Here is a 12861-nt window from a genome sequence, read left to right on the forward strand (position 1 = left end):
GTGGGGTTGATGAGGCCTTTTTCTTCACGAGGCAAGAGGGCAGTCTGGTCACAATGTTTTCGCGTGTTTTCGTCGGATCGGATCGGGGCGAGAGGGCAAGATGGGTGGGATGAGACGAAACGATTCTGAAAACGGGCTTCGGCATAAAAGATCAAACGTGGAGGCGAGCGAGGTGCTACGATGAAATACGGAATCACCTCCTTGTATCCATGGCAATGTGATCGGCCGGCGCCCGCAAGGTTCTCGGGGTGTCGCTCTGCTTGGCTACTTGTAAGAATGCGACGAAACTTGCTCAATGCAGCGCGGGATGAACAGGCAAGCGCTGCCGCATGCGAGCAAGATTTAACCTTCAATGCATGAACTGCCCGGGACGACTAACTGCCGGAGGGATCCCCTATAAAGCCGCAACTAAGCTATGAGTCCAGACTTGGAGTCTTTTGCAGGTTGTTTCCCGACCTCAATGCCACAATGTCCCCTCGTCAAGTGGTGCTCACCACTGATTGAAAGAGTGCACGGACCAGAAGGTACCAGTACCCGCCCGAAGCTTTGACGCTAACACCCCCACAACGCTCTTGCTTCTTGTCTCCCTTCAATCAACGTACCTCCTCTGTAATGTTAGAGTGTCAGTTGTTGTTCTCGCCTCTCAACCTTGGCTCTACCGCGTATTGCAGATGATCTTGATTACTATGGGAGCTTTCCTATCATCCGAATAGTCGGGATTCCAAACTCGGCAACAATGTACATCAACTCCCGTGTCTTCGGCAGTCGAACCCCCATTTCGACTGTCTTGTCTGGCTCACTTGTATGGCTTCATCCAGCTGGAAATGACTGGCACCGCGAAAGACCACGGAATATGCTCCCGGCTGGCAGGCCCCGGTAGCTCTCTGTTGTAGCTAGTGTGATGAAGGCTGAGCAGGAGATGGGCTGAAAACTGTCAGGCCATTCGCCCGTTGTTGCTAACATGGCGATCTGCTACCTGCCTCGTTCTTTGGGATGTTATGCTGATGACTTCCAGGCTGACTGCAGGATTGTGCCCTAACCAGGTCATCCATCGAAGGCACCTGCAAAAGACATGTTACCATGCGGGGGACCTTCATATATGTATTGCGACGGCCGGACCCGCATGTAACTGAGGTGCATCGGGATTGACCGTGACTGCAACCCGCCGGGCCGGAGACCGGGGACTCTATTTCGACGTCGAAACCCGATCCATCGGGCAGCCGTCATTCCGTCTGGTGATTGAGTAGACCCGAGCCTTTTGCTAGGTAGTGATGTGAGTGGTAATTGCAGTGAGGACATGTCACCCTTGCCGGGATGTTGTCTCCAAGGCGTCCTCCTAAATATCATAACCCCGGAGTCCGTCAACAACACCCTCCATCTAGCATGGGGTGGCATCACTGTGTGATTGTTAATTTAAGACATTTCTACATATCTTTCCAGGAACCCGAAACGCACCCATATCGGGCGTTGAGCTGTCATGACATGCCCACAGTTCACTTTGGATTCGGGTCATCATTCCCCGCCGCCACCACAACTTGAGCCTCGCTTCAACCGAGCCGTCGCGGTCGGAACCCTGCAGCCACGGCCAGCGTGTCGGGACTACCAATAACATTTGCTTGCATGCACACTCTTGTGGAAGGGATCGCTCTGTACGGGGAGCCATAGAAGCCGCTCATTATCGCTCCGACGACATTGTGCCCGGGGTTGATCGAGTTCGAGAGGCCGCCACCGGCAAGTAAATCAATACCGCCACCAGTCGTCCTCGTCCGGGGCCTTCCTATCTTCTTGGTGTATTACAACCTGGGTGTTGCTAGGGGCGGCTGGTCTCACGCGCTCATCTCCTCAGAAGATAGGAATAATAAGGAGCCCGCTCGCCCTCGAGGGCTGTTCTAGGAATCCAAGATGCACACACACATGCGCAGACAGAGTCTACCCTTGGCAAGGCACAGCTGAGAACAGCCTGAGCCGGGCGCAAACGCGAGGAGGCTGGAGTCCCAGGCTTCCGGGCGATTCATCCCATCACCAACCGGCACAGGACGATAGTGCGCGCAGCTGGAACCCATCTGCAACACACCCACCCATCACCGGGATTCGATCACTCCCGGCTGTGTTCCTCTGCCAGGTATGGACATACTGTGTAGATAGGTGGTGGCATGACAAACAGCAGCCCCCTTTCCTGATCCGGACGGGCTGAACTGCAAGCCGCAGCGCCCAGGACGCCATGCCACGCGCTCTGCGTTCCCGGGGAAGAGAAACCCTGGCGTTGCCTAGTCTGGCTGGCTCCCCAGTTCGGCGCCATGCATCCAGTCCAGCCCCCCCCCCCTTCTCTGTCCGGGCGAGTGAGCGAGCGAAAAACGTCGGAGGCTTCCGGGCCTAGTGTCTCCGCGCCGGTTCCTCGCATGCCTCTGTCTCACTCGCTCGTTCGCTCTCTGTCTCTGTCTCGCTCTCTCTTTCCGGTCCCTCACCGGGCGCGCTCGCCCCCCCCGGCTGCCAGCCGTTTCTGTTATCTGTCCGAACGAAAGAAGGCAAAGGCCATCCAGCTTCACGTTAGTTATTCCCCAGCGTGGGCGCTGCAGCAAGAACGCCCGGTAGCCGAACCGGAACCATCATAAACAACAAGAACTCCGGGAAGACTCCCAAGTTAGTCCGGAACCTTCTCGCTTAGACCTGCCGGAAAGCTCCCGAGTGTTTCGGCGGTCTGTCTACCCCCTAGCACAGCGCAGCACAGCACACACACGACACAAGTCGGGTAGGTGGCCCGGCACGCTAAGCGGACGGCCTAGTGAATCATGTTGGCGGTCGGTCGGGAGTGAAGCGCAGAAAAGGACATCGGGACAATAGAGAGACACATACAGAGAGAGAGATAGGGAGACCAAAAGAAAAGAAGAAAAAAGCAAAACCCAAACCGCAAGACACACGCGCGGCCACTACCACCACACCACCTTCCCGACGCAAGATCTCCCGTTTGCCTGACGTGCATAACTCGACGAGAAATGCGCCTGCCGCCTCTCCAAGCCGGTGATACCGCCCCCCCCCAGAAAAGGTCCTCCTTGACTTGGTGTTCTCCTTGACTTGGTGTCCTTGCCTGGTTATCCTCCTTGACGGATTACCCTCCTTTACTGGGTGTCCTCCTTGACTGGGTGTCCTCTTGACTAGGTGTTCTCCTTGACTGGATGTCCCCCTTAACCGAGTGCCCTCCTTGGATGCCGGCCTCCATGTGGTACATACATACGGCGGTGCCGCCCCCAAGCTGAGGCATTTCTCCCCGTCCCCGGTGCGGCGCGGGACATGATCTAGTTACTTTCTGTACCATGTATGCTCTTATGCAGCGAACGGCGACCCCGAAGGAAGCGTGGGCCCGTGTAAATTATTGGCGGCGCATACATTGACTGCTTACCCAACCCCTCGCCTTCGGCCCCCCCCGCCCCTTTTCCCTCCCAGTCCCATCTTCAGTATCCCCTTATCTGGCCCCCGGGGTATGAAGCAATCCGTGAGAGCCCTTTTGGGGGTGTGTCGAGATTGGACAATGTGCCTTGGCTTCATATACAGCGTGGTTACTTGGTGCCCCTGAAAATTGCTGCCCGGAACGCCATCTTCTTGTGGCATGGACCGTGAACGGCAGACCCAATCTGGGTAAACATGACTTTGTCTGTCTACGTGACTATGAGCAACTTCTCTAGTTGGGCCAAAACAACAACATGGGGATATCGAACCCTCCTTCTCGATGAGGTCGGACGTCACTACTCGACCTTAACAAGTAGCAAATGAAATGCCATGACCTTGTACATCATTTTCCCGCCTATCGCGTATATATATATATATGTACACTATATAGTGTCACCGGATCCCAGATGTAAACAATGCAGCATACCCCCCAAGTCCCAAAAGGGGCCCAGACCAAATCCAAAACTAAAGCCAAGGGCCGAGTGGTATCAAGATAAATCGACCAACAAAATACCAACAGACTTTGAGGGAGAAGGAAATTTAAAGTCCAAATGTCCGGCCTGTTTGTCGCCCATATTCCCCCCACGGGATGAATTGTGTTGTCCCCTTTCCCAGTTTCGTGTCCCCGGACCCTAACTTGCACTTCCATTCCACAAAAATGACGCCATATCCCGATCCCATTTCGCCCAGCGCTGAGGTTGCAAGTTCGTTCCGTTTTCCCTGACGCCGTAAAATGACCGGATGATGAATCGGTTGAAGTTCGAGGTCGAATCATGCAAAACCACACACGCTCGACCCCATGCTCGTCCAAATCGCTCCGAGTTGTGCACATGTTCGGTTAGTCGAGTTGTCGTTGCTCAGAGCTCCTTCTTTATCGATTTTGGGCTTTGGTCCCTGTCTCCGCCTGCCGCCGCACTGCGATCGTCCGGGGGACCTTCGTTACCGCCGGTAGCAGCGCCGGCCGCTCCTGGAGGTGATGTGCTGCCGCATCCCTTGACGAGCTTATGACGCTAGATAAAGTTAGCATCGAGAGGGAGTTCGAACTGGGTCGCGGTGTGCTCAACTTACCTTGAGTGCGTCTTTCCTAGAAAACCTCTTCTCGCAGTCTTCGCACCCGAACGGCTTGACGGCTAGGTGTATTCTCTGATGCCGCTTCAAGTCGTGATTCCTGTTGAAGGCTTGCGGGCATTCGTTGCACTTGAAAGGGCGTTCCGACTGCGGCGCTGGACCGCCTGGGTGGTGGACGTAAAGGGGATGCGGATGGTGAGGAGACAAGCCCGAATGATGGCTGTAGCTTGAGATGTTTGACATGCCGCCTACCATGGCTAAAGGAGACCCTGGGTGGTGCATATTGCTCATGACTGGGCCCGATGTTGGGCTATATGACGTGTACGATACCATGGACTGTACCGGGTGGCCGCGTCCGCCTGGATATTGTAGCGGCGGAGCCATTGCTGGGATTGAGCCAGCGCCTCGTGGGATGGACCCGGAAGACGTAGCCGGAGGGGCGGTTGTCGGCGATGGCTGCGTCACTGGCGATGCGTAGGCAGAAAAGGAAGGCTGCTGTGGCGCTGTCGTCTGTGGGTAGTAGGTAGCCGCCGAGCGGTAGGAGCCTCCGTCTTGTGTCGTGACCGGACCTCCTCCGTGATTGTTTTGTCCGGGTGGTGCTTGACGTGCCGTGTTTTGGGTCGGGTTGCCGATCATGGGCTGGGCGAGTCCGGACTGGTGCCCCCCTGGGGCGTTGAGCGGCGACCCGAGGCTGCCTCCTCCGCTGGTCCCGGCCCCCCCAACGCTCACTGGGCTTGGAAAGCTTGGCTGATCCTGATACGAGTGCGGTGCTGGTAGGGATTCACCGTTCGGGGCCGATGTTGAAGCGCGACCGGGGAAGTGCTGGTGGGACGGTGAGGGGGCTGAACCGTAGGATGCTGGGGTTCGATTGTACGGCGGTTGAGCGAGCGGGCCTGAGCCAGCGGGTCCGGAGCCAGAATTCCCGTACGTGTACGCCGGAGGCTGGGAAAGACCCGGCGTTGGCCAGGAGCCCGTCATGTGGCCTGGGTAGTATAGCGGGCCGCCAGCCTGGGAAGTGTGCGGGCTGCTGGCGTGAGCGCCTGACGGGGCGAAACCGTCGGACACTACTCCTGAAGGAGTCAGAACACTGGAGTTTGGGGCGGTTGAGGTGTTTGTGGTGTCGGTGTTGGAGGACAATGGGGTAGGGATGGAGGAGGGAGTCAGGGATGGCGGCCGAGGGGGGGCGCTTGTGAAAAGCGAGGCTGGCTGGGCCGCAGAACGATTGTCACTTGAGATTGTGGCCATGGCCGCCGCAGCATGGTTGGGGTATCGCGTACTTTGAGTCTCCGGGAGTGGGAGTGGTCTATGAGAGGCCACGCTCGAGGCTCCCATACCTCTGTGCCGGAAGATAGCGTGCCTTTGAGCGGCGGGGAGTGGACGCTGGACGGTGCGGCGGGAGCAATACCGGAACGTCTTGATCGTCTACCTCGGTTGACTGCTACCGTGTGCCTTTCCTGGGGCTTCGTAGTGACCGAGCTGGGGACTGTGTTGGTGCTGGAACACGTAGGACGGTAGTTTAGATGGGGAGATTCGCCGGGAGCCCGTGAAGCGTCAGTTCCTATTTCGATGTCCCGGTGTTGGACTTGTTGAAGAATGGGGTCAACAGCCGAGGGCGTTGCTAGAAGCGTGTAGTCAAAGCTCGTCAAGAAGGCTGAAGCCACAACGCCGGATAGGCCGCCATCCAGGGGGGGGGGGCGCAGGGCTTTAATGTTTTCGGGATTCACGGTCTGGACAATCCAGATGTTTGGGTTCGGTCGCGAACAAGGTGTGGAGCGTCGATCACTGTCCAAAATATGGTGTTCCCGATTATTGGATATTGGAGCTGTCGGGTTCGGGACCCTGTCCGCACAGAGCTTGGGGGTGCCGGGGGGCGTGCGAGGAACAAGCCGGAGTGGTTCGTCTTTTTGTCCTCTTGAGAGATAAAACCTTCTGTGATCTGACCGGGACGTGGGAGAGAAACGGGGCGTCGGTACTTGGGAAGCTTGGGGTTGCGCCTCCTCGTGCTCGTGCCTTGTCGTGTCTGTACTAAACAAGGGGAGGGGGGTGGTTCGGGACCGGGGGCGAAAGGCTTGGTTTGGGGGCAATCCCAGAGTGAGCCTGAGGGACCCTAGTGCGGGAGGGCTGAAAGACAAGGTGGGAGGCTGCGAGATGAGCGAGTCACGCGTTTCTTTTTGCTCTCGGCTTGGAAATTGGGGTCTCAAGAAGACGTCTGATGGTTGCTCGATGCAGTGACTGGATAGGCGCGCAGGGGTCCAGGAATGATGAACCACAGCAACACAAGAGTGCAGCAAATCGCGGGCGGCGCAGGTATTGACGAATCACTTAACACGGTGTCCGGTGTAAGGAGTGGGTGTTTGAAGAACTGAATGGAAGCCGAGATCCATCAGGTTGCCCACTAACTACCTACGAATAGAGGGGGCAGGAACGGACAGCTTTGGTCAGGCAGACCCGCACACAGCCTTGAGTTCCTTCCCTGGGAGTTTGGTTCAAACTAGAAGGTTAGGAATGGATGCCGGGAAAGAACGAAGCCTGGGGCCCGTTACCGATGTGTTTTCGAATTTGCAGTGATACCTCGTGTGGGTGAGGCGTGTTGCTGCTTGAGGATTAGTTAGGCACCTCCAGGGAAGGAACACGGCATGTCCAGCCCGGGCACGGTTCTCAAACTCAACGACGACGATTTGAAGACGTCTCGTTCGCCATTTTTTTCTCTCTCCTGATCCCACACCCCCAACGTCCGTCAAAGTGACGAGCGCAAGGTTCTCACAGTTGGGGGAAAGTACCCAGTTCCCCGGACAAGGGGGATGTGGCAGACCGGGAGGGGTGTCCCTTGCTCTGTGCGTGGGAGCGTGAACCCAAAGTGAGGAGGGGGGTGTGCCTAGGGGGGCATGAAGGGAAACAGCTCAGAAGGTCCAGCCCCAGGAGAGACGTCCAGATTTGGCATAGCCCGCGTTTCTGGGAAAGACCTCCACCGCCCCTGGAGCATGTCACTCGTGAGTGGACGGAGGCTGGGGCTCTCAGGGAGCCCGATGGGACGGAGGGAAGCGTTCTGGCTATCAAAAGAAACTGGACTAGTGCAGGTTTGCCGTCCCGGTACACATGGACGAATCCAAGCCTGCATAACATGCTCCTGGTGCTGAGCAAACCTTCCGGAAGGATATTGGGAGGTGTCGATGGAGCGAAAAGCTGCCTGCGCCTCTCGCCTGCTTGCCCAAATCTTACCAAGGTTGTCCGCTGTCCGGGGTGCAGTCCGCGTGCTCTGGGCATGGGATGTTTCCGGTTGCCTCAACAGATTCGCTTCTCTCAAAGGAAAAAAAAAACGTGGCCAGATTCCAGAAAGTTGGTCATTCGCGCGCTCTGCCGCGGGCATGGAGGCGGGCAGCAACCCGGGCGTGGGATGGGGCCCACGATGGCATCCCACACGAAGGAGACGCCCACTCGAGTGCCGCGTTCCGGTATTCATCTGGGGATAGCGGCTTGTGTGTTTCTCTCTCCGCGGGCATGTTGAAAAAGCATGATTTGCAGCAGGGATGAAGCTCCACACCGGTTTAAACCCAATTCAAGCCCCGCTGAACCCATCTCGATGCCGGCAGTCCGGGCGCCGGCGGTTCCTCCCACCACCAGGGGAGGTAGGTAGTTTACGCAGTACGTGAACGGATGTCTTTCACGGCAACCGCCGCGGAGCGAGAAGAGGTGGGAAACAGAACTGTGCTCCGGGCTGGTTGAGCGAAAGGGTCCCGTCGCTTGTGAAGTCGGGAAATCCAGGGATCAAGTATCCTTGGGACCTCAAGCCGCCTCAGCTGGAGCCCCAGTCACCGGTGTTGCCTTACCGACCACCCCCCCCCTTCTTCTCGCTTGGCACCCCCCCTTTGACGAAATGCGGTTGTTCCCCATCGGGACTAGGGGGTTCGCCTATCAGTCCTCCTCCGCAACTTTGAGGTTTGACATTTTTGTTCCCCGTAAGATATCGTGGCAGAGATCAACACGGTGTCTTCCCGTCGTTAATAATACCACTTGTGTTATATTTGTTGAAGCGGCGAGTGGCCAAATACCACAGCACTAAGCACGGGATATGTAGGCTTGTTCCCGACCCGTTCGCGTGCATTGCATTGACAATGACAGCCTGCCTATCCCATGGCGCTGGCATTTGCGCACCTCCGCGCGCGGCGCATGGGCCATTTGCGCCTCCCGCCCGCTTAATCTGCTTACCTTGCCCTTCCTGGATAGGGCTTGGGCGATCTTCGATGGCGCCCGCCGCCCCCAGAACCTCGAGGCGTGTGTGAAGGGCTGCCCGGGTCTGATGGTCGACGAGATCCGTCTGACTGTTGTGTACCGTCTCTCGAGAACCGCACATCGGGACTGTGTCGCATCGCCGGGAATGTCCTTCACACTCTGCCGTTGTCCTTCGGGAAGCCCCCGCAGGCGTGCATTCAGCTGAGGCCCGGGATCTGATTGCAGGGAGGTGATGGACAAGGGTCCATTGGGTTCCTCTCCCCGGTTGGCGGCTGGGCACCACTAGTTTCTCTGCTGCCGTCTGCATTGCACTGTGTCTGGGGGGTTGCTGTCTTCGACAGACCAATGCCAAGCAAGGACGATGCTTCAAAGAAGCATTTGCGGCGTCGGACGACGCGCAGCAGCAAACCGCGCCAACGAGAGAGAGAAAGAGCCCCTCACTACTTGTACGTCGAAGAGCGCCGGCCATGGTAGTTATTGATCGAGCCTAATCGAAGAGACCGAGCTGGAGCTGTGGACGAAGGGATTGGGTTCGCACACGAAAATACTGAGTTCGCGGAGGCTCGCCGAGAGGGGAATCGGCGATGGCATTTGCTGCGATGTGTCGTTCGAGCAGCAAAGCGAGCCCTTCCTCCATTCGGGAATTTTTGACGAGGGGTTCAAACAAGCGACCAACCACATCATGCTGTCTCTTTCAAAGGGTCGTCTTTTATTAACCAGTTACTGTGCACACGGTGACCATGATGAACCCTGTAACTCGAGGGAGGGTTCGACATACCAAGTTCGCGCTTCTCAACTTGTTCGTGTGATCGACCCGTGCCTCTCGAGCGCGGCTGGGAAGGGATGAACCTGTCACATTCGTACCACATGGGTGCGCTTGAATCTGCTTGTGCTCCCCGACCCAGCCAGCCTGACTGCTCGGTGGTTGTTTCGTTCTGCTGGTTTGCGGATAATGTTTGGGGGAATCGGCTTTTGCGCCGCCACCAATTTCCCAGTCGATGCATTCTACATGGTAGTTCCCCGAGAGGTCGGAGCTCCTCGTGTAACGAACGGTGAGTTCTTCACTCGTTGGTGAGTCGATGGCTCGTCGTCGCGGGTCGTGTTAGACCCCTAGAGTCCAAGCTGCGTGGCGTCAAACAAGGTTGACTTTTAACGGTCACCACTGACGCTAAGATCCGTTGCGAGATCTTGGAGAGTGGCGTCCTTGGAGCTGGGAGCAGGTTGCTGTTCGACATGCGCTTGAGGAGGAACAATCTCGCCGCTGACGATCAGGGGACTCGGATGTCAAAAATAGTGACACACTAGCCGGATTGGTCCCGGTCCTCCAACCCAAGGTTGATCGATCGTCACATTGGGGGGAACCGAGCCAGGTCGGACGAGCTCCGGCCACTCCCTCCACGGCAAGGGGGTCGGTTGTGATTGCGTAAATTCCCGCAAACTATCATCACACCCAAATCCCCGTCATTTTGAACCTGTCCCGAAAAATTTGTCGAAACGCTCACCGGCCTTCCAGGACTGCTGACTGAGAGTGTGGGAGGATGCTGGAAAGGGCTCGTCGCAGGAAGCCATAACGCGACTGCTTCTCCATACCATTAAAGGCGGGCGGGGATTTGGCGAGCCCTGACCCACACAGTATTGGAAATAACCTACAGGACCGTGTTGCAGAGAGAACCGGAAGGGATCTTCCCCAAGTGAATCACCGCATCAACGAGAGCAACAAATCCAAAAGTTCGAGATGGTAACTAGTTATCTTGCGCGCTGCGCACCGCGCAACAAACCGGAAACCTCCGAAATTCCGCGGTCAGAAGGAGGCCAAAAAGTTCCCAATATTATCCTGCATATCGTCGGGAATTGCTCGATTGATTCGGTTACCGCGACAGGGACCAGGACGGAACTGAACCAGGAATTCAAAAGGTTTGTGCAATCGATGAGCCCCGGCAACCAATGGCCAGTGTGCCAATGCATTTCTCGCATCTTCATCCATCCTCACCGCTGGGAGGGCAATCAATCCAGCCAGCGATGCAGCAAAAGCAACCTGAATGAGCGCCGCTGGGGACCACGACCGGCACGAAGGCGGCCACACACACACCGCCCACACACGTGTCGGACAGCCCCCCCCAACGCTACCTCGACGGATATGGCGTCGCTACCGGACGGGCGGGTTTGAAGCCATTCCCGGCGGGCGGCAACCAAGAAAGCCACCTCCCACCTTCTTGTTGGCACCTGCCAAAATAGGACAGCTCTCCACAGATTTGACACTTTAGGCTGCAGCCAAAACTCACCTTAAATCCTCGGGACCTGCACCCAGAGTCCGATCTCAGATCTGCCACCGACGGGAGCCCGGGGGGCACGCCGGAGACAAGACGGAACCGGTAGCAAGTCCGTTCGAGGCTGATGGCCCCCTTGGATGTGCTCTGATTGGGCTCTCATCAATATAAGTTCACTCCCTTGTGGGCAGGAACTGTGAAGTTACTCGTTACGTACCGCTGCTGACGCGGCAAGGTCAAGCAAGGTCCTCGAAAATGCCGAAAGAAGCACATCTGGAAGCTGAAAGAGCGGTCGAGTAGCCTCGACGGGCGGCGGCATGTGCAATCACCCCCTGGTCACACAACATGACGGCATGTCCTGATTGATGCAAGACGTGGTATCGACGCGACCCGAACGGGCCCGGCCCCGGCTACTCGCTCCATCCTTGAGACATACGCTTCGTCTCCTCTGCACCCGGTGTGATGCTCGCGTCTGGACCCATTGTCTCCAGCTTCTCGGAATCGATTCCGTAGATGAGTCCGGTAACTTTTGCTTTCTCCGTCTGAGAATGGGATGATGAGCGTCGCCGGTGCTCTCTGCGGGGAAACATTGTGATCGGCCGAGCAGATGAAGTCTCGGAGAAAGAGAGACAGCATTGGCAGTCTCAGAACCAAGTCATGCTGTAGTCATCGCTGAAAATCGCGCGGACCAACCCAGTGGGTACAAAAGGCTGTCCAAGTCAACATCCCTAATCTTGTGTGACATCAACCCTTAACTAATGTAAACAAACCCTCAGGGGTATGTACACCAAAATCTGAACCCAACCACTGTAACCTGTACGAATACAATTGGCTCCGAACTGCGTTCTCGCCCGTAGTCCATGGCATACTAAAGCCAACAGCGAAGGCAACAATAAGACTATTTCAACCCATGCTGACGCTCCTCGCCGGTTGTTTCATCACTCTACACTCATTCACATAGGATATAGGCTCACTCGATCCACCGCATATCTGCCGCTTGCTACCGCCGCCTTCCCATGGGTATCACATGCGAAGAAGAACACCCCGGGCAACTCGGCTATGATCGCTACGACGCAGGTACCCGTTGACACGAACGTATGGAAACCAAATGAAATACCGGATTGCCTTCTCCTACACATCTAGCGTAGTCACCTAAGCTCTCATTATCAGCGAAGTATTTGCTGTCCCCAACCTCAACTGTGCTCGTGTTCTCCAATACCTCGTCAACATTAACAGAACAAGCCAATAATACATCAAGGTTGCTCGAAGAAAGGTGTAATTGTACTATGTACCACAACAGAAGAAGCATTAACTATGAACACCACCACTCAGGCTCATCCAAGCCCCCCAAAACGGGAGACATTGGATACAAACTGGCCCAAAAACAACAACAACAATAAAAATGGGATATCAGAAGGTCGGGGGGGTATCATTCTAGTACAGTCTCCAATCTCAAGAATGCTTGCTGCTCGAGCAACAAAAGCGAAAGCGAAAGCGAACGCAAAGCGAAGTGGTAGTTGAACGAAGCGCAACAGCAACAACATCAAGAATGGTTCGAAGAAGAAACAGAACCAAGGAAACATGAAAAAAACAAGGGAGATAAACCACTCCGGAAACATTACCGCCGCCCGCCGCCACCACCATCCATCCATCCACCTACTGCCGCCGTGTGCTGGCACATCATATCTACCATGCAACAACCCGCACCATAATTTTCCCCTCTTCAGCTTGACACAAGGAAAAGATACCACAAAGGAAAAAAAAAACAAAAGATCGGTATAGTTGTTGTTCGGTAAGCTGGCTGATCCGCTCAGCCACCTCCACCTCCACCTCCACCTCCTCTTTCCACACC

At 56.1% G+C, this 12861-nt stretch overlaps 3 protein-coding genes across 3 annotated transcripts; all 3 read right to left on the reverse strand.

The window, feature by feature from the left end:
• Window positions 1-4301: 4301 nt before the first annotated feature.
• Window positions 4302-5757, reverse strand: B0H64DRAFT_370825 (uncharacterized protein; the record flags this gene model as incomplete). The annotated part of the gene is made up of 2 exons (XM_062802109.1): window positions 4302-4454; window positions 4513-5757. The coding sequence occupies 2 exons, from the start codon at window positions 5755-5757 to the stop codon at window positions 4302-4304; spliced, it is 1398 nt and encodes a 465-aa protein (XP_062661831.1).
• A 2658-nt stretch (window positions 5758-8415) lies between these two features.
• On the reverse strand, window positions 8416-9332 carry B0H64DRAFT_72081 (uncharacterized protein). The gene has a single exon (XM_062808666.1). The coding sequence runs from the start codon at window positions 9209-9211 to the stop codon at window positions 8489-8491; it is 723 nt and encodes a 240-aa protein (XP_062661832.1). The 5' UTR covers window positions 9212-9332; the 3' UTR covers window positions 8416-8488.
• A 2584-nt stretch (window positions 9333-11916) lies between these two features.
• Window positions 11917-12828, reverse strand: B0H64DRAFT_384731 (uncharacterized protein). Its single transcript, XM_062803024.1, has one exon. The coding sequence runs from the start codon at window positions 12659-12661 to the stop codon at window positions 12344-12346; it is 318 nt and encodes a 105-aa protein (XP_062661833.1). The 5' UTR covers window positions 12662-12828; the 3' UTR covers window positions 11917-12343.
• Window positions 12829-12861: the final 33 nt, after the last annotated feature.

The sequence above is a fragment of the Chaetomium fimeti genome (assembly GCF_033439085.1).
Source record: "Chaetomium fimeti strain CBS 168.71 chromosome Unknown B0H64scaffold_2, whole genome shotgun sequence".
Classification (NCBI taxonomy): Eukaryota; Fungi; Ascomycota; class Sordariomycetes; order Sordariales; family Chaetomiaceae; genus Chaetomium; species Chaetomium fimeti.

What these genes read in the sequence shown, in the direction of transcription:
- B0H64DRAFT_72081 (XM_062808666.1), bottom strand. Translation starts at nt 9,211, where the DNA reads ATGGCCGGCGCTCTTCGACGTACAAGTAGTGAGGGGCTCTTTCTCTCT.
- B0H64DRAFT_384731 (XM_062803024.1), bottom strand. Translation starts at nt 12,661, where the DNA reads ATGGATGGATGGTGGTGGCGGCGGGCGGCGGTAATGTTTCCGGAGTGG.